At 45.4% G+C, this 21,334-nt stretch overlaps 1 protein-coding gene across 1 annotated transcript in view; it reads left to right on the top strand.

Annotated features, from left to right (window-relative positions):
* zbtb46 (zinc finger and BTB domain containing 46) overlaps window positions 1-16,215 on the top strand; it is a gene marked incomplete at both ends in the record, with an annotated part of 72,258 nt that extends 56,043 nt beyond the window's left edge. Inside the window, 2 exons of the mRNA XM_080732566.1 lie at window positions 12,581-12,756; window positions 15,622-16,215. Coding sequence (XP_080588692.1) covers window positions 12,581-12,756; window positions 15,622-16,215 — 770 coding nt within the window. The remainder of the gene's footprint in view (window positions 1-12,580; window positions 12,757-15,621) is intronic.
* Window positions 16,216-21,334: the final 5,119 nt, after the last annotated feature.

Raw genomic sequence — 21,334 nt, 5'->3', positions numbered from 1 at the left:
ACGCATAACTCTGCTGCTGCACACATTCCCTAAAAACACTGCCCACGCACGCACTCACACACACACACACACGCACACACACACACACACACACACACACACACACACACACACACACACACACACACACACACACACACACACCACCTTGATTACCATGCGATAAACGGAACTCGCAAAAGCACCTGTATTTTGTCGCTTATACTGTACCTCCATAGCGTACAGTATATACTGCATTATCCATATTTCATGTCCTATTTGATACTTTGTCGTATCACAGTGTTGAGTTTTATAATTATTTAACCGATGGCAGGTATTATTAACTAGCGCTCTGTGACTAAAATAAGTTGGATGCATTTGGAACATACGTTTTAGTTTTTCTTTTATTCATTTCTCCTGAATAGTATAGCGGTTTGGGGAACATGCGAGGTTTGTATACCTGTGTGTGCAGAATGTGTACACTGACACTGAAGTCTTGTGTGACCGACTGTTGTACTTGTGGGGGAGCTCCGAGACTCCCAGAAACATGTTCTTTTGTCTCACCATACATCTGTTTGCTTCTACAGTAGCATATTGTGTGTGAGTGTGTGTACGGTGGTGGGTACGCGAGCCTCTTTGGCGGGTTAAACAACATCTCATCGGCTGTCGAAAAAAAAAAAAAAACGCAGCTGTCCTTTAAACTCCTCCAGTATATGTAGAGAAAAAAGTTTTCATTTTTCAGCTGCAAGATGGCTCCTCTCCAAAAAAAAAAAAAAATCTCCCACCCAACTCTTAAAGAAGGTCCTCAAGCCTCACACTAGTACTTCTATGCATTCTTTTTTTTTTTTTTACTTCTTCAGTTTTTGCTCCACGCGCAACGCACACACACACACACACACACACACACACCGTTCTCTCGCAAAAAAAAAAAAAGAGACACGCACACGGCCCAATACTCCGTGCACATGCACGACGTGGGTGGAAGGAGAAGGAGCGAAAAAAAAGAAAAGAGAGAGAGAGGAGAGAGAGAGAGAGAGAGAGAGAGAGAGAGAAGCGAGGCCCTATAACCCTTTCCCCTCGGCTGGTGGATCATGGAAAGTGAAACTTCAGAGTTGTATTTTTTATTTTTTTTTCTCCTCTCTCCTCCTCCATGGTGAGCGTTTGGGTAGCGTAGCCCTGGCAGCCTCTGTGTGCCCCCTCTGCCCACTCTCTTCCCGCTGTGGAGCTGGTGGCCAGCTGCTAAGGCAAAGGCAGAGACAGAGAGAGTGAGAGAGAGAGAGAGAGAGAGAGAGAGAGAGATGCAGAGTTGTAAACTAACTAACGTGAGTGAGTGGGTGGGTGAGACTCTGCGTTGTTTCCTCTGCTCTCCTCAGGGCGCCGCTCGGCCAGCATCCACCGCCGCCGCAGCAGCGCCGCACTCCGGCCAGGGGCCGCCGCGTCCGGCTCCTCCACCCCGGGGGCCCCCGCTGTTCATAGCAAACAGGGGGAGCAGCGTTCCTCTCCTCCTCCTCCTCCTTCTCCTCCTCTTCTTCTACCTCCTCCACCTCCTCTCCCACCACCATCATCATCATCATCACCATCATCCTCATCATCATCAGCATACCACCACCACCTCCCGCCGCCCACTGCCCTGCGCCCCTCCTCCTCCTCCTCTGAGGAGCCCTGGCGGCCCCTGGAGGCCCCGGGTTTGCGGGGGGCCGGGAGGGGGCCTCCTCCTCTGTCCAACTCGGAGGAGGAGGAGAGGGGGCCGCCGGACATGGAAGTGGACGAGCCCCGACGCGCCGATGAGCCCTCCGCCTTGCCTGAGGTAAGCTCCCCGCACACGCACACAGCCGTACATGCACGCATGCGAGCACGCGCGCACACTCAGACATATATCTAGACTTATGGGGGGGTTCTCGTGAGGCTGTCCTCCGGGTTGTGGCCTGATGGCCTGCCATCCCATTCCCACCACTGAACAAAAATACATTTGTTTGTGTGAGTTTTTTTTCTTCTTTCTTTCGGTTAGTAATTGTGACATTTTATGTCAGAATTGTGAGATTTAAAGTCAAGAATTGCAATGGGGGAAGAAGAAAAAGTGAGATTTTATTTATATTCAGTGGAAGAAATGGTGCTCTTTCTATAGTTGTGGCTCTTATCCCCCACCCACCACCACCAGACTAGAGATGGGACGATATGAAAATGTCACATCACGATTATTGTGACAAAAGAATATCGTGATTTACGATATTATCGCGATAATCAAAATCCATTATCCTGTAGCGGAACATTTGCCAAAAAATAGCCGATCTACGAGCTCACAACGTGTCGCAATGAGCTTGTAGATCGGCTATTTTTTGGCATAGACATTTGATAGAGAGTGAAAAAAAGACTGTATCAAGTACGTATATTATAAGAACCTTTTACCAATTATAGAGGGTTTAAGTGGTACCGGATATGCAGCTCGGCAAATAAAAGGTGAATTGATCCCAGTGCATGACGGAGGACGATATCACGATAAATTAACGATAAATTTCACGATAAACGATAATATGGCGTATCGTCCCATCCCTACACCAGACAGTAAATAGTAAGGAGACCAGACCAGTGTCCAGAGGGCTAGCTTCACCCCCACTCCTCCACCCACTTTGAGGGGCTGAGAGGTGCTGAGAAGTGGGTGGGTGGGTGGGCGGGTGGTTGGATGTGGGGTGGGGTGGGGGGGTATTTATAACCCTTGTGTATCTACCGTATACACACAGTATTCAAGACACTCACAGCATCTCGCAGCCTCTCTGAGAATCGCTCTCATATAGTATATTCTCTGTTGCTGTGCCGTCTTTTTCACATGGAATGCCGTCGTCGTTTGTGAAGAAACGCTTTTCTGATGTTTTCTAAACCTTTTTTCTGTCTGTCTTTTTACCGTCTGCTTTGTTTGCATTTTCTCTCTCTCTCTCTTTCGTTTTCAGCCTCATTAATTACATGTCTCTTTCTCCATATATGTGCTGTATGTAGAGTATGTAAGTGTGTCTTTGACCAATTATTAAAGAAGCCTGACGCCCGCTGTGCAATGAAAATAGACGATTGATTGAAGACTTTATTAGAAGTTTGCATAGAAAAAGGTACAGTTTCATGACGGTACAGTTCACTGGTACAAGGTCAACTAAAAAGGAGATCCTAGAAAAGCACTTGGCTTATTTACACAGGACACCATTGAAGTATCTCATATAACATTGAATGACAGACGGATAGAACACAGTACTATGCAGCAGTAGATATAGTCAGGAGAAAATAAAATAAAAAGCCAGTGCAAAAAAATATAGGCCTATACAGTGGGTAAAAATATATACAAGCTCACAGCGAGCTTGTTATTAGATCGACTATTTGTTGCCGTATAAATGAACCATAATAGGCCTATTAGGCTAATTATTGCTAATGTTCAGCCTATAACAATTTGCCCAAAACGGGGACGACGGACAGCGTTAATGTGGTTAATCTATAGACGAGACGCGTGGTTCACCTCATCCCTCGTCATTAGTAGTGATTACAGCGCGCATAACATACATTCCTGATCATTGTATCATTATTAACCCATTTAGGCCTAGGATTATTGACTGCTTTAACTATTGAAAAATAGCTGATATACAGGCTCACAGCGCGGCACCGAGTGCCGCGCTGCGAGCTTGTAGATCTGCTATTTTTGAAAAATCATGATTTTCTTTTTGCAAGTCTTTGAATATATCTACTTAAAAGCGAACATTTGTAACTCGAATATTTACTTCTGGGTGGTCCCTGGGACAACATATTTTGAGATGGGGGGGTCCGTGGCCAAATACCTGTAATTTTGGGGCTCCTTGACATGAACAGGTTTGACAACAGCATGATTTAGAGGAAGATTTTAGAAGTCGGGTCAAAGATTGGGTCAAAGATATTCAAAGACTTGCACTCATTTTCACGATTTTTTCAAAAATAGCAGATCTACAAGCTCGCAGCGCGGCACTCGGTGCCGCGCTGTGAGCTTGTATATCTGCTATTTTTCTAAGGTTAAAGCATAAAATAATGGTTAAAGTGGTTCAAATCTAACGCGACTCGGGCGCGTTCCAGGTATTTGAAAGTTAATGTGGTCGTTTACAGAGGTGGATGTTAACAGCAGACACATACAGATACAGTACATTCCTGGTTCACAATAGCAGCATCGTATATATACAGTAGTGCTCACACAGGAGGCTGACAGTACAGCCGGTGGAAGTGAGGGTAGACTGGATGCGATCAATACTACTAGACAATGAGAGGAAATTGTTCGCTCCGTTCACTGTGTGCATGCGTGCACTTGTGTATGTGTGCGCGCGAGCGTGCGTGCCTGTAGTCTTGCACTGTAAGTCTCTGCGCGTGCGTGTGTGTATACCGGTACATATTTGCAGAATTATGCATGTGAGTAAGTGTCTGTGTGTGTGTGTGTGTGTGTGTGCGTGCGTGCGTGCACGGTGTTTAGGAAGAACAGCATTTGATTTCTAGAAATTCTAGTGGACCGCTGCCTCCCAACAAGCCTCCTATCTCTGAGGACAAGCCATCTGTTTGCCCAGTGCATGGTGTTCTGTTCTTAGTGGAGGCTGGCTGGCTGGCTGGGAGGGTGGGAAGGGGGTGGGTGGGTGTGTGTGGGGAGGGGGGTGGGGGTGGGGTTGAAGGAAAGGTAGGAGAAAGAACGTGACAAAAAAGGGGGAAGGGGGCTGTTGCTAACAGACACACACACACACACACACACACATATATATATTGTCGTTGTCGGGTGAAAACCTTGTATGTCCAAAACCGTTCGTTTTTCATTTATCATTTTAAAGATGATTTAAACTAGTGAAAACAGCCGATCTACAAGCACACAACGCCACACGTTGTGTGCTTGTACGTAGATCTGCTGTTTTCACTACTTTTGTGCGACGGCCTTGTGTGATGAAGTAGTGCTGTACTTCGCGAAAGAAATTAACAAATTTGAAACTTGGAGATACGAGGTTTCCACCTGACAACGATAAATATATATTATATATAAATGAACTGATGCAAATACTTTATGGATATTTTTGTTTAGTATCCACGATTTTCCAACGCCCCATAATGCATTGCGCAGACGTCTGCACCGATCTTCCGCCGCCGATTTACAAGCTCACAACGGGTTGCATCTGCGGTGCGACGTGAGCTTGTATGTCTGCTGTTAAACCCGGAAGTTTGGTCCTGATAGTCTCCAGTAAACTCCTGGGGAAAATTGTGGATAGGCTAATCAACTAAATCGATTAGACTGATTAAGCCCTATTTGATACTTTGTCGCACAACGATGTCGTGCAAATGAAAAAAATTAAATTACCCGACCTACGAGACGGGTAATTCCGGTAGCCGTATTCTTTGAAAGAATTCAGAAATATCGTATTTATTTAATTGTTTTATCAAAAATCTTTCGCTTTTCAAACCTACTAGATCGATTGGTTTGATGAACTGTTGGACTCCTAATGGAAGAACAGCAGACACGAAAGGGATGACAAAAAAAGAAGAGGGGGAGGGGGCTCTAGCTAATAGACACACACACACCCAAGGGGAAATGTAGTGCGTGTGTGTGCGTGTGCGTGCGTGTGTGTGCGTGCGTGCGTGTGCGCGTGCGTGTGTGTGCATGTAGAGGGGGGAAAACAACAAATACAAATGCATCCCTCTCACCATAGCGACCAGAATACATTAACCCCCACCCCCCTATCAGGCTACCTGTTGTTTACAGCACAGGTGAATTGGGGGGGGGGGGGGGGGATAGTATTGTTGAGTGAAAACGACCACAAACACTCTTATGTCCCTTAGGTCAGATTTTCTAATACATTTGAAAAAAACGTTAACTATTAAACTTCAATATAGGACATTAACTGAAGTCAATATAAAATATAAAAAACGCATGAACTGAACTTCATTTAACCACTTCAACTCTATAAAAAAAGACATCGAAAGTAGTCGATCCACAAGCTCTCAATGTGTCTCATTGTGACGCATTGTGAGCTTGTAGATCGTCAATTCCATCAGGTTGGCGCGCCAGCGTTTAGAATCACACACTACAGTATATATACTCTGTCTGTTACCTGTGTTCACTTTTGTTTGTCTCGTGCAGTTTTTTTCCCCATTTTCCTTCCTTCTTGTCGCTGTTCTAACTTCTCTGTTTCACTTTCTTTTGTCTTGTGGACGTGAGTGACAAAAACTAAAAAGGGATGTGTGGTCGCACCTCGTCGTCATCTTTACCGGCCGCCTTCCAACCTGCATTTCCAGACAATATTCCATCCATTACAGACCGTAGGAACCAGAAGCACACGTGACATAACCTACCTTATATCTCCTCCTTTTCACAGGAGGACACACGAGGACTACTGAAGATCAAAGGATACAGTATGGGTATGCAAAGAGGAAGCCTCTTTCTCTGATCAAATATCACATATTTATAGCAGGGGTCTTCAACAGGGAGTCCGGTCCGGGACCCCTAGGGGGTCCTCAGAGTCACTATAGAGGTTCCTCCAAATCTTTGTGTGGTAGAAGCTTTTTCTTATTTTTATTTATAGTAACCGCTTGAACCTTAGTGTCCTTATTCTGAGAACTTTAGCCAAAAATAGCAGATCTACAAGCTCACAACGCCTGCGCTGCGAGGCGTTGTGAGCTTGTAGATCAGCTATTTTTGGCAAAGAGCTTTGGTATAGAGGGGAAAAAGAGCAGTATTGACGGTTCAAGTGGTTAAATATCTGAAATCACAAATTTACATGAATCCAAAATACACTGACAATCGTGCTGTCAAACAATGAAACGTTATGGAATCTATGAACAGGTTGTGGGGGGGTCCCTGCTTCATCTCTCTCTGAACTAAGGGGTCCCTGGCCTGAAAACATTGAAGACCCCTGATTTTACAGTTTATCCACTTTTTTGTTAGCATGTAAGGGTACTGTAAACTCATCATCATATCTCTCTCTTTCTCTCTCATGCTTTCACACTTCCAGCCTTGGAAGGTGAGCGCTACCCCGCGGAGACGGATCAGATGGCCGAGGGAAGCGGTGGCATGGGAGCCCTGGCAGGGGCAGCGCCCGTAGAGGCCGGTAGAGGAGGAGGAGGAGGAGGCGGAGCAGCAGCAGCGGGCAGGGTGGCACCGTCGTCGTCGTCAGAGCCCGGCGGCCCGATGGCCTCGTCGTCATCGGCGGTGGCCTGGCCCGGCGCTACGCACGACTTCTGCTGCTCCCTGTGCAAGCGGCTGTTCAGCAGCCTGGAGCTCCTCCGGGAGCACGAGTACCGTCACGCCCTGTCCCTCATGGCCATGTCCCTGGACTGGCCAGGCGCGCAGACCGGCCCCTATAACCACCACCAGCACCATCCTCCTCCACCACTCCTCCAACAGGCTCTGGGTGGCGGGTCAGATTCCGCCTCCGCCTCCGCCTCCGCCGGCCCGGCCCCGGCCCCCCTGCGCTACCTGTGCTCCCACTGCCCCGCCAGCTTCACCCTCAAGTCCAACGCCGACCGCCACGAGAAGACCATCCACCTGCGCCGGAAGCTGATGCAGTGCCCGTACTGCCTGAAGCACTTCCGCGACCGCACCGACCTGCACCGCCACCTGTCCTCCGTGCACTCGCGGGAGCGCGGGCACCACTGCCCCGCCTGCGCCAAGGCCTTCAGCACCCAGAAGAACCTGGCCACGCACGTCAAGGTGTGCTGCCAGGTGGTGGGCGGCGCGGTGGGGGTGGGGGTACTGGGGGGGTCCTCCTCCTCCTCCTCCTCCGCAGGTGGTGAGGGGGGGTCCCTGCTGCGGGAGGACGGGGTCACGGACGCACTGTGGGGGGGCTTCCGTCGTTGTCAGATCAAAGCCGAAAACGACGCCGGCGGCGTGGGCACGAGGGTGGGAGATTGAGACGAGTTGTCGAGTGTTTGAAAGGCGGCAGGCCAGTGGCGTCAGTTCAGCGTTATAGCAATTGCACGTGAATGCGTTCTAGATTCATGCCAATTAATTTTCTTATTGTCTTATTGCACTAAAAGAGGGATTATAATCCTCTCTCTAAAAACAAATTGAATCGAATATTCATTGGCATGATTGTGAATAGCTAGGAGCAGTTTGTTTTTCTTTACTTTTTTTTCACAACTGGTGCAATTTGTGTATTAGTGTTTATTTTCTTTTTTCAAATGATGACTTTAAATTCATGTTTTTATATACAAATGTCTTTATTTTTTAGACGGCCGAATTATGCTTCCAACTTGGTACGATTTACTATGCAAACCGATCTATTCAAAGCCAACATTTGGACTTGAATCTTCTACTGTATGTAATGTCTATCTGTTTGTTTTGGTTTTAATTTGTGAGCATTGTTTTATAGGAATGAATATCAAGGCACACATTATAGTAAGCTATAATCCTTAGTTTTAATTTATCCATTTGTACGGTCAGACAAATACGGGTCCATTTTGGTTACATTGTGAACAGTCTTGAGTTCAATGAACGCTGAGGACTTTTACCATGAACAGGTGACCTCACCCAAACACTGTGTTTATTTTGGAGAGGGGGTCAGCACCCCCCCACCCACCCCCCCCCCCCGCGCCTTGATGACCACTCTGTCTCTGTGTCGCCAGTCGCCTCTCAGCTCCTAATCTCTCCTCTCTGTTTTTAGACTCATAGATCTGTATCTTATGTGTGTCCAAGCAACACGGTGAAGAGCACACAGACGTCTGTATCTTGTGTGTGTCCAAGCAAGTCCCCCCACACAGTAAAGAGCAGGCAAGAAGACACTTAAGACTTCTGGTCACTTGTGGGCTTGCAGAAACTAAGCTACAGCACCACCTGCTGCATCTCTGTGGCATTGCATACTGGTGGTCTGACATGGGCAGCAATACAAATACAAATAATTGGACGTTGGTTGGTGGCAGGCCACTTTAAACCATACCTACTGTAGTTAACAAAAAACTAAAACAACAACAACTTTTACTGTAGTTTGGAGTTCTGTATTTTCTTTCAGTCACACTCAGTCTAGGGCAGGCACTTTGATAAGAGCTAGGGGGCAAGAAAAGAAAAGAAAACTCAAAGAGCAGTTTGTAAACAGGAAGGACAGGTACGTTAGGCTCTTCTGTTACCAGTGGGGATTTGGGTGGCTTCCCCCCCGCAGTCAGGCTTTGAGATGGCTGGGGTTAGCCGGGTTCCATTCAATACAGTAAAACCTGTAGGGGGGAACACTTGTCTCAGCCTCTTAAGCCCTATATACCTTTTCGTATGACGAATAGCGACAATGGCTGATCCTAAAGCTCATAGTGTGTAGCATTGTGACATGCAAGCCTGTAGAACTGCCACTTTGCTATTATTTTATTACATGTTTGACAAATTCTGACAAATTTGCCCAGTACAAGTGAGTACTTGTCAGTAACTTGTGAATGATATCAAACATTATCTGGAGAGTCTACATTTTCCTCAAAGGAAATGCATAGTCTTGAATTCAGTCTGGCCAGGAGCAAGGATAAAACGCATCCGCACCACAGGCCATAACAATGAACCAACAGATGGGGGCGATATCAAAAGCAGAGGTATTGACCCCCCCCCCCCCCCCCTGGAACAAGACAAAGCCAGTGTTAAGACATCAGAGGCAGAACAGTGGCTGGGGCTGGTTGGTCCAACCCTCCCTGGCCGTGAGCTAATCATCACGGCCGATGCCTGGACAGTAATTGGCTCTTCACGGCTCCAGCCCCTTCTTGACCCCCTGACCTCTCTCCACTAAAGAGGAAGAGGGCGGGGCAACGGGAGCAGAGAGAGAGGCCAGATGCACTTTGAGACTGAAGATGACCTCAGTGATGATGATGATGATGATGTCACGGGCACAGTAGACGAAGGGCTGATGCAACTATAATTGATGGTTTTCTTTAGCGATTATTCTATTGATGACTTTTTTTTTGATTGGTTAATCAACTGATCTTGAAGCACAGTGGTTGGTTTTTGTGTGTAATTGTTTCTTTTTTTATATACACGAAGTTCATTGTACACAAATCTTTACCTACCTAGTCACCGTGTGTGCGTGCGTGCGTGCGTTCGTGTGTGTGTGTGCGTGCGTTTGTGCGTGTGTGTGTATGTGCGTGCATAGGGTTAGGGTGTCTTTTGTCTCTACTGTGAATACTACCCAAAGGGAAGAAGGCCCTCGGTCACTTTACATTATGTTGGTGCTTATCCTCCATAATAATCTTCTTATTATCCTTAGTACAAACATGTGCAAAGCCTGCACACCAAGGTATACAATTAAGGCTTCTTTATTTGGGCAACGTTTCGATCTAGTTGATCTTCAACAGGTCATGTCTTTAAAGACGTTGTACCTCGGTAGTGGTGTGTTCTAGACTTTTCTTTTTGAGGGCATACTAGTATAATCTATGATCCACTGCTATTCGTGTGGCCAGGGCAGACGCCAGTGCATAATGCCTATCAAATACGCTACTTTGAAAGGTTCACAAGGGCAGACGCTGTTCATATTTTTATTTCCGACAGCAGACGCCGTATACATGCGTTACAGGTGGAACACAGCACTGTACCTCGGTGTGCGGGCTTTACACATTTTTGTACTAAAGTCTATTGGCCCGGCACCCACCGGTCGATGTGCGTTGCCTAAGTTCCCTTTCAACTTACTATCATCCTTGTCATTCTTTGGCACAGGTGTGGCTCTAATAAAAACCTCCCCTCTGCTGTCAGTAAAAGCAGAACTGTGCCCGTTTTTAGGGAACACAGACACCCCACCCCCCACCCAACCAAGCCCCATGCTAGTCTGTGTAAAAAGGGAACTCCTGTTCTGCTATAGGATCCATTGACTCAGGTAAAAAGAGAAAAACTCTGGACTCAAGCCCGATTAATACTTCCGTTGGGCCACGGCGGTGTCTCGCGAACAGCAGACCTACAACTCACAACGTGTCGCGGACGCGACACGTTGTGAGCTTGTAGGTCTGCTGTTCTCGGGCCACACGAGACCGCCGGCGCCCGACGGAGCGACAATTACAGGCTTAAATAACGGGTGAAAAAACAGGAAGGCAGTTTTTTTGTTTTGTTTTTTTGACAATGAAACCAGGAACTACGAACCTAAAGAGGTGTGGAGCTTCACTCAGTGGCTAATTTTTCACTGTTGGTTTTTGTTTCTTTGTTGGTCTCTGTTTCGTTTTTTTTGGATTTGTAAATAGCAAAATGGAAATTATTTTAGAGTCTGTATTTTTGTCCTTTCTTTGTAACTTCTATTGGGACATAGACGTGTACTTTTATAAACTTGACAAAATGTCCCTGTGTAATTTAAATACAATCATTAAATCGTGATGGAGAATGTGAAGAACGCACACGTTATCTGATGTTTTTATTGTACCGTGATGCATACATACATTATTCAACACACCTACTCAAATATTTTCTCTCTCGCTCTCTCTGACTGAACACTTCCACTTCCACGGAAGAGAAATATGATTAAATTAACCTTTTTGTGCAGTTCATGTATATTTTATCTCCTTTGTTGGAATGCGTCGTCTAAAGCTTTAGAATCAGAGCAGAAGTCTTAATTGCTGACGGAGAGGTAATTATATCATGTCACCCCAGCTGCTTACAACCCCCTCAACTGTGGTTCTGACCCCTCCTTTCTTGGTGCTGTAGACGATGTGCAAGTTGCGTGTTGTGCTTGTGAAATCATGATCCTTTTGTAGCTTCATTCCTGCTTACCGGTAGTTAAAGCTTCTAGTTTGAGACTCTTCAAATTGAGACTGTGTCTGTGAGACTTTTTTTTTAGGTCTGAACTAGGCCTTAAACCTATTCCTTTGTACACATGCACACGCGCACACAACAAGCGCCCAATCTGTTTTCCGGGAGCGCCCTTCACCTAGCTTAAACTTCCAGTTAAGTCTAGACCTTGAGATAATTGGCTTAGCAGGAGCAAACCCTGAGTGTAAAGATTGGGACATGCTATTAGCATTAGCGTTGTTTTGTTTACCCAAGCTTCAATATGTGTGTTTGTGATTATGTATCTCTCCCCCCTCCCCCCTCCCCCACCCACTACCCCCTCCTCACGACCAATTCATATTTCATCGCAGGAAAATGTGACGACACTTTTTTGTAATTCAAAATTATTTTCTTTGTTCGTTTTTTTTATTGACATTTTTCCACGCCGTTTTTGTTGTGCGACGAAGTATGAATTCACTTCACTGTGTGTGTGTGTGTGTGTGTGTGTGTGTGTGTGCCTGTGTGTCTGTGTGTCTGTGTGTGTGTCTGCTATCTATGAGCAGAGATTGCCTCTCCAGAGTGAGTGTTGTGTGGTTGTGTGTGTGTGTGTGTGTGTGTGTGTGCGTGCGTGCGTGCGTGTGTGTTCGCGTTCCTTTTGACTCGGTTGCCTTGGTGTGGAGAAGAAGAGGCCGTTGTTGCCAGGGCAACGGTATCTTTGACTGGCATTAGGGGGGGTGGCGGCCATGGGGGAGTTTAGAAGTACATTTCTAGACCTTGGTGTTAATTAAATGCAATAAGTGGAGAGAAAAGTAAAGTCTTTGCGAGAAAAGCCCCCGTTCAACGCGCTAATCTGTCTTTGTCTCTCTCCCTCCCTCTCTGTCTGTCTCGTCTGTCTGTCTCTCTCTCTCCCGGCAACAGTGAACGACTTCACGGTCATCCGTAAAAAGTTCAAGTGCCCGTACTGCAGCTTCTCCGCCATGCACCAGTGCATCCTGAAGAGGCACATGCGCTCGCACACGGGCGAGCGGCCCTACCCCTGTGAGATCTGTGGCAAGAAGTTCACCAGGAGAGAGCACATGAAGAGACACACGCTGGTGAGTGACTGATGGAGTGACTGAGGCACCATGGGGCAGGGGTTCCCAAACCTTTTTGTCTCAGGGCAGGGCACCCCATGAATATGTTTTTAATCCTAGGCTCCCCTACATTATCATTTTCACTCCCAGCACCTTATATTTATAGCATATCGTCGTTGTCGGGTGGAAACCTTGTATGTCCAAAACCGTTCGTTCTGTATTTATCATCTAAAAAATGTACTAAACTAGTGAACAGTGAACAGCCAATCTACAGACGATCTACGCGATGCGAGGCGTTGTGTGCTTGTAGATCGGAGGGGCTTCTTGTATGATGAAGCAAATACGAGGTTTCTGCCCGACAGTGACGATATTTTAGTGATTATGTTGCGAGGAAAACGTTGAGATAATAGCCATTTTGGTTAGAACTGACTGAAAATAACTTTGTACTTCAAGTTTAAAATTATACTAAATGATATTTTTTCAAGTGTCCAAATAAATTCCAAACATTATCAAATGATCTCGCGGCACCCCTGGACTGATGTCACGGCACCCCAGGGTGCCCCGTCACCCACTTTGAAAACCCCTGCCATAGGGCATCGCAGCGGATGTGGTTTGTTGCTGCCACTAAAGACCTCCCATTCATTTTCCCTATTCACCTTATTCCTGGCCCTCTCTAGGGAGGCTGCCATTAGAGGGCGCTAGAGAGTTTTTCTCTGTGTGCTGCTTCAAAAAACATCTTTTCACTTCCTCCCAAGTCAAAGAAGGTCTCAGCAAGAACAGTCACCAACGTCATCTAGGCTCCATGGGTGGCGGGTGGCCACCGGTGGCCACCCAAAATAACATTAGCGTCTATGAACACTTCGTCACTTCCGCCACCCAAAAGTGTCATGGCGGCGTCCCATGGTGTGCCAACTTCCGGGTGTTGTCTGTTCCTGCCTAACCTTCCTTGTCCCAAGTAAGGAAGTGACAGGGATTTTGTCTGTTGCCAGATTTTGCCAAAGAAACAAGCCGCCAGGTCTATGAAAAATAAGCCCAATAGAAGCAACTAGGCTCAGTTTTACTACTTTACATTTAGGCTACATTTAAATTTGAAAATAGCAGATCAGCAAGCTCACAATGTGTCACATTGCGACACATTGTGAGCTTGTATATTTGCTATTTAAAAAAATACAGAGGAAAAAAAATAACAAACACAAATCTGACAAGGCTTAATTGGTCATTTTGTTTTGCATTGTCAACGCACCAACACACGGAGGTGATTTGTGACTCAGTGTTCGTGTGTACTTCTGAGACGGTAATGAATGGAACCAAATGGACCCTTAGCTTACAGGGTCGAGGGGGCCATATGGCTCCATTCTTTGCCATGTCAGAAGGACATAAACAGGATTTCATTGTGCATCCTTGGTAGGAGCTGCTGGCACTGAGAAGAATTATCATCTCTTTGAAAACCTCTGCTGGCCTCAGTGTCCTCTACACAACCTCCTCTCTTTGATTTACTTTCTCTCTCTCACTCACACACACACACACACACACACACACACACACACACACACACACACACACACACACACACACACACACACACACACAGACACACACGCATGCACGCACACATGCACGCACACACCAAAACAAACCCACATAGCGGCACTGACCCTTCTCAGAATGTGAATGTGTTTATTAGCCAGATACAAGGTCAGACTTGTGCTCTCACAGAAAGAAAGAAAAAAGAAACCCCAACATATATACAGCAGAGATTTTACAAAGCATCAAATATAATGGTATAGGCTGTATGAAAAAGTAAACGATAAAGTATGAAAGTAAAACTCATAATGATGAGTGTAGGGTTGGACTAGGTGTGAACTCTGAACGGCGTCGAATGTTTATGATGAGATGAGTCGCTGTCGAGCAGAAACCCAGTCATTTCTACTCTACTCTAAGTTTTTGACGCATCGTGAACTTGTTCGCTACTTTAGCGTGAGAATTTCACACAACAAATAGGGCATTAACTTATGAAATAAATAAAGATGATGTTCCCATTGCCCAGACAGACGCCGGTGCCAAAGTGTCTTGACGTTGTGTTAGGCATGCAATTGATCGATTCATTCATTAATTGAATGTTGATAACCGATTTTCCGATGAATTTATAAGCAGCGTTTTTAGGAGCAAAAGTGAGATTCTTGTCTGAAACTGACAATGAGTGCAGAAACTTGACATTAACACATTAACATTGATGAGCATCAAGGAGCAGCTTCAGGTGGACGCAGACACACAGTGCTCTATGGCAGGGGTTTTCAATGTGGGTGACGGGGCACACTGGGGTGCCGTGACGGCAGTCCAGGGGTGCCACAAGATGATTTGATAATATTTGGAATTTATTTGGACACTTAAAATTATAGTTTGTATCAATTTAAACTTGAAGTACAAAGTTATTTTCAGTCAGTTCTAACCAAAATGGCTATTATATCAACATTTTCCTCGCAACATAATTGCTAAAATATGCTATAAATATAAGGTGCTGGGAGTGAAAATTATGAATATACCGTAATGTTGGAAAAACAAATATGTATAGCGGTGTCCTGAGCCAAGAAAGTTTGGGAACCCCTGCTCTATGGAGTATCATGTGTCTCATTTCTCTCCAAAAGCCCTTGAATATGATAGAATATAAGGATTAAGGATTACTGTGATTATAAGCTCACATTTGATATCACGCTCACCATACCTGTAACTTTCACTTAAGAATAATTCATTAATTGCAATGAATCTATTTTAGATTAATCGTTAACACCCCTACGCTGTGTGTGTGTGTGTGTGTGTGTGTGTGTGTGTGTGTGTGTGTGTGTGTGTGTGTGTGTCTGTGTGCGCGTGCGCGTTTCCGCCCCACAGGTCCACAGCAAGGACAAGAAGTACGTGTGCAAGGTGTGCAGCCGCGTCTTCATGTCGGCGGCCAGCGTGGGCATCAAGCACGGCTCGCGGCGCCACGGCGTGTGCGCCGACTGCTCGGGCCGGGGCATGGCCGCCCTGCTGGACCCCCACAGCAACGGGGAGGGCGAGGCGGGCAGCGGCGACATGTCGCCCGCCGAGGAGGAGATGATGTACCCCGGGGACCACCACGTCCACATCCACAGCCACCACCACGGCCTCCACCACAGGCACCACCGCTTCCACGACGACCACCACGACCAGGCGGAGTGCGACGAGCTGGCCGACGAGGAGATGGGCATGATGACGGAGGAGGGCGAGGGCGCCGACGCCATGATGGGCGAGGGCGAGGAGGAGGGGGGAGGGAAGTGGAAGGACTCGGGGATGGCGGGAGCAGAGGAGGAGGAGGAGGAAGGGGAGGCCGCCGGGGTGGCGGGGAACGCGGCGGCGGCGGAGGTGGCCGGGCTGGACAATGAGAAGGAGGAGAGCGACTCGTCGACGGCACCGGAGGGCGAGCAGCGGAACGGCAGCGAGAAGGACTTCGCGTGGATCTCCTAGGATCCGCCCTAGGAGATCCCTCTCGTTATTCCCCCCCGCCGCCACGACCCCGGGGGGGCCGTAACCTCCTTCTCCGATTGAGGATCTCTGATGATGATGGTGATCCACCCTCTACTTAAGGGCAGAAGTTGCTTCTCTAGCCCTGTCTTTTAACCGATGCGTTGTTGCCCCCTGGTGGCGGAGCAGGCCTTTCCTCTCGGATGGGTACGGCGCAGGGTGATGCTGCGCGTCCAATGATACACAGAACCATTATGGAGCGGCACAGCGCTCGTATGCACATAGAGTACAGTCACGCACGCACACACACACACACACACACACACACACACACACACAGACCACACACACACAGGATTGTTCCCTGGTCAGCCGTGATACTCGGTGAAGTGACTGACTGGGACTGAGTGGGAAGAGAAAGACGGCTCGAAAGCGAAAGGCTTTATTTTTTTTCCTCCCTCCTGCTTATACCTCTTTTACTTCTGATGCAGTGTTTTTTTGTGTGTGTGTGTGTGAGTTGTGTTTTTTTTTCTGCGTGCGGGCGGGGGGGTTTGATGCCAGAGTTTCTGTAGTTTTTATACTATAATAATGTCACAACGGGGGAATGAAGAGGACTCTGCCAAGGGACCTGCTGGCACAATACTAAGAAGAAAAAACAAAACAAACGCCACTCTGTGCGCTTTGCCGTCACAATCGCCATGGAAACTATATGAATATCGTTGTTGTCAGTGTGTGTGTGTGTGTGTGTGTGTGGGGGGGGGGGGGGGGATTGGCCAGGAGGGGGCGTATTGATGCCTTTTCTTGCAGTCCCGGCGTTTATGAAGAGATCGTCTCTCTCTCTCGGTTTTAAGGGAAAAGTCTTTTTATCTATTGCAACGCTGCATGCGTCAAGAGGGCGGACGAGCGGGATATACACCGACGAGGACATTGTCCAATGCAGAGACCAACTGCCACAGACTTGCACTTTAAAATGACAACTAAGACTCCCAGTCGATGACCCTGATGAATCCATGGTTTACATTTTTGGACCGGATTTCTTTTATTCTTTTTCTTTATTTTCTTTTTTTTTTCTTCCTAAAAACAACTCGGTGACCGCACCTACCTTTAAGGATATAATATACTTTATGTCCGCTTGACTGTTATCACAAATAGAGGAGAAATCAGTGTGATTCCTTTTTTGTGCAGTTTTTGCGGTTTATAATATATATATATATAGCCTATGCCTTTCCAGTGGAGTCCTTAACAAAAACGTTCACCTTAAGTTTACCACAGACAGATTTCTATTGACTCGTTATTATGAGAACTACTGGAGATTAGACAGATGTATATACAGATTTTCATGCGTGTATGATGAGAGAGAGAGAGAGAGAGAATACAGAGATGTATAACTTTTGAGTGCTATGCAGGATTCTCCGCATTGTCTGATTATATTACATAGCGGACATCAACCTCAACTTCCCTGTTAGCATATCAACTAAGCACACTCACGCACGCACGCACACACTTACGCAAACACACACATGACAGGACCCCACACTATTAACTCTCTCTCTCTCGACCTCACACTCACTATTTCTGTTTCTCTCTCAGTTTCTCAAATCGGAGGAGGAGCCACTATTCTTCGTTTCAAAACGGATTCGTTTTTTCTTTTATTGTGTTTCACAATCAGAAATTGTTACATTTTATTTGACCGTAATAATGTATTACTTTATTTCCGTCGAATTTTGTAACGTGAAAAAAGAAAGAAAACTAGGATCAAATTGCTTTGAGAGACCAATCCGGCTTTCTGATCTTTAGTGGAGTGTGTAATTATTAATTTGCTTTGTTTTGTTGTACAACTATTTATTGAGAAGCTTCTCTTGTGACTCCTGATTATGAAAGTCGGTCCCAAAGTGACACCCTTGTGCGACAGTCTGAATTAAGCTTAACGGTGTGTGTGTGTGTGTGTGTGTGTGTGTGTGTGTGTGTGTGTGTGCGTGTGTGTGTGTGTGCGTGCGTGCGTGCGTGCGTGCGTGCGTGCGTGCGTGCGTGCGTGCGTGCGTGCGTGCGTGCGTGCGCGCGCGCATGGGAGAATGGATGCGTGTCCAGGGAATGTTAAAGGCTTATTATTGATTTCTTAAGATTATTTCCGAGATATTTGACAATTCAAGTGAGGTAGAGGACACGTGTTGTTAAGTACAATGATTACTGTTACTGTTGATGTTGTTATCATTATTATTATTAATTATTATTATTATTATTATTATTGCTATTAAGTGCTGGATGCTAAGCTTTATTGTGTGTACTTTTTTTGATATTTTATATCTTGTATAAGAAGGAAGAGCTTTTATATTTTGCCTTGTGGTGGACTGTAAGCCATGGCGCTTTTCTCAAAACTTTTATCGTGCCAGTTTTATGCTTTTTTTTCCCCTCCCGTCGTATTTATGCTTTTTTTTTCTACCGAGGGAGAAGCTATAAAAATCCACAGTCAAAACGTATCCGTTTAGATATTTTTGATTGACCGCATATATTCCACACATGCTTTTTGCATTCACTAATGTACACTAAAAATTGATTGATATCAAAAACCAAAAAACAATCTAGTATATCTTTGTATGCATAAAAAAGTGCTTTTGTTTCGACAGTGCGTGTGCTGCAGGTGCTTTTTGGATATTTTTGTTTTATTATTGTGATTTATTAATGGTTTTGTTTGGTTGTTTTTATTTTCGAAACCTGTCACTATTTTGTCAGATTGTCACCATTTAAAAGTGCACATGTTATGGTATTACTATTGTTAATTATCATTATTATTATCATTATGAAGGGCTGCGAGAAAGGATTGGATAGTTTATGATGCTTGTTTATTTTGGTTTGTTTGTTCGTTTGTTCTGGAGGCTCCAAAAGGTTCTGCTGTGTAACGTCTTGCAAGAAACCTGCACTGCAAAATCAATGTTAAAGTTAGGGCAAGTGCCTTTTTGCATTGGTTAAAATAAGTGTTAAATAGCTCTATGTTGTGATAGTAATCATTGCTAGAGTGTTGACCTTGACATTTCAAAGTTTGAGAAACACTGCATGATAGCAATGAATACTGTCAGAGTATAGAGCTTTAACCTTCTTTTTAAACAAAACACTTTTGTTTTAACCAAAACACATCACTTACGCTATTTGTAACTCAACAGAGTGTAAAGATGGAACCAAACGGACACTCTTCTATGAAACGGACCGTTACATTTGGTTCCTTTTTCCTCCCGTCCGAGTTACATTAACACTGATTTTACCAGATCAAGTCGAGTTCCACCCCCAGTATTTAAACCACACCTTCAGATGATGATATTGATATATGATGATGGTAACCGGATAGAGTGCTGGGCACCTAAATGCTGTGGGCACCTTAAAGGAGTAGTTCACCCCCAAAATGACTTTTTTCCTATTGATTACTCACGCCATGGAGACTTGAGTTCAATAATATTTTTTTGTATTTGTCGCATTCCTAAGACAAAAATGGGATTATAGTGAATTTATCCCCATTGATTCTGGATGGGGACCGAACTGCATGGCCCTGAATGGGGACCCAAATGCATGGCACTGGATGAGGAAACCGTTAGAGTAAGTTTACCATAATAATTTTTTTGTCTTAGGAATGCGACAAAAAGCAAAAAATATTGAACTCAAGTCTCAATGGCGTGAGTATCGAAAAAAAATCATTTTGGGGTGAACTACTCCTTTAATGTTGTAATAAGTAATGTAAAGTACACGCTTGAACACTTGACATTTCAATTGAAGGCCTAATGTTTCCACAATTCGTCGCTGTCGGGCAGAAACCTTGTATCTCCAAGTTTCAAATTTGTCAGTTTTCTTTTCGCATAATTATGAAACCCCTGCTTCATTGTACAAGACTGTCACGCAAAACTAGTGAAAACAGCCGATCTACAATCTCTGTAGATCGGCTGTTTCATATAGTTTTTAAAACGATAAATGCAAAATGAGAACGGTTTTGGACATACAAGGTTTCTACCCGACAACAACGAATTGCTACAAAACCTGTGGCTGTTCAAATCACATGTACTTACATTTACTTTAGACCATTTTCCAAAATGTTATTGGTAGTTATTGAGGTGGCAACAATGTTCAGGTGCCCTGTATCCTCTCTGGGGGTTTGAGAGCGCGGCGGGCCGGTGTCGTCGAGCGAGTTTACGTCATTTCTAGCCACCGGCTGCTGTGGATATGTCACTTGTCGGGCAGAAACCTTGTATCTCCATGTTTCAAGAAGTAAGCCATTTACCATGAGAGGGAGTGGGTTGTTGGCTCTTTCAGGGTTGTGGCACGAGGCGAACAACCCACGACCCTCGAATGGTAAATTGCTTTTCTACCACTTCTACCATATAAATGAAAGAAACCACAGTTGTGGAAGATCTTGGAAATGTTACAACTGCAACACAACAGTGGGCGGGGTCCATGAGCCAACTCAAGGTTGTTGACTGATTTACCACTATTTTAAGCCAATCAGAATCCAGTATCTGAACATGTGACCACAAAAAGTGGTAGAATGTATGTTTTTTCGTAAAGTAAAGCCCTGCTTCATCATACAAAAGTCAGCTATTTTCACCATTTAAATTGTTTTTAAAATGATAACAAAAAAAGGAAGGTTTTGGACATACAAGGTTGCCACCCGACAACGGCGATTTGCTTTGAGGTTATGAGAGCCGTGGACTGCACTTCCCATCAACACCCACCAGGCGGCCTCCTCGCACACAAATGTGATTTGCCAATCCTTTTGTTTTTTTCTTTCTCCTTTCTCGGTAAACGTATCTTTATTTAAATTGTATTATTTATTGCGGGGTTTTTTTTCTCGTTTGTTTTGGACCCATGTATCGGATTATTTCCTGGAAAGACCATAGGTAGGATCTTTTTTGAATGTTAACGCCTAATTTATCCTCCTACCGTACGACGGACTGTTTTCTGTTTTTTTTTCTTTTTCTTTTTTTTCCGACCTGGCGGACACCGGCGTACGATACATTTTGTCTTTTAACGGAGTGTTTGGAAGGAGTTCCTTAGCCCCTCTCACCCTGCGGTGCTGTTGTGAGCATTTAGAGATGGATGTATGCGTATGGATGCATGTATATATGTATGAGTCCCTGGCCCT

Source organism: Nannobrachium achirus (genome assembly GCF_963921795.1).
Source record: "Nannobrachium achirus genome assembly, chromosome: 9".
NCBI classification, from domain to species: domain Eukaryota; kingdom Metazoa; phylum Chordata; class Actinopteri; order Myctophiformes; family Myctophidae; genus Nannobrachium; species Nannobrachium achirus.
The sequence above is the reverse complement of the archived record's forward strand: the minus strand, read 5'-3'. Positions and strand labels throughout refer to the sequence as shown.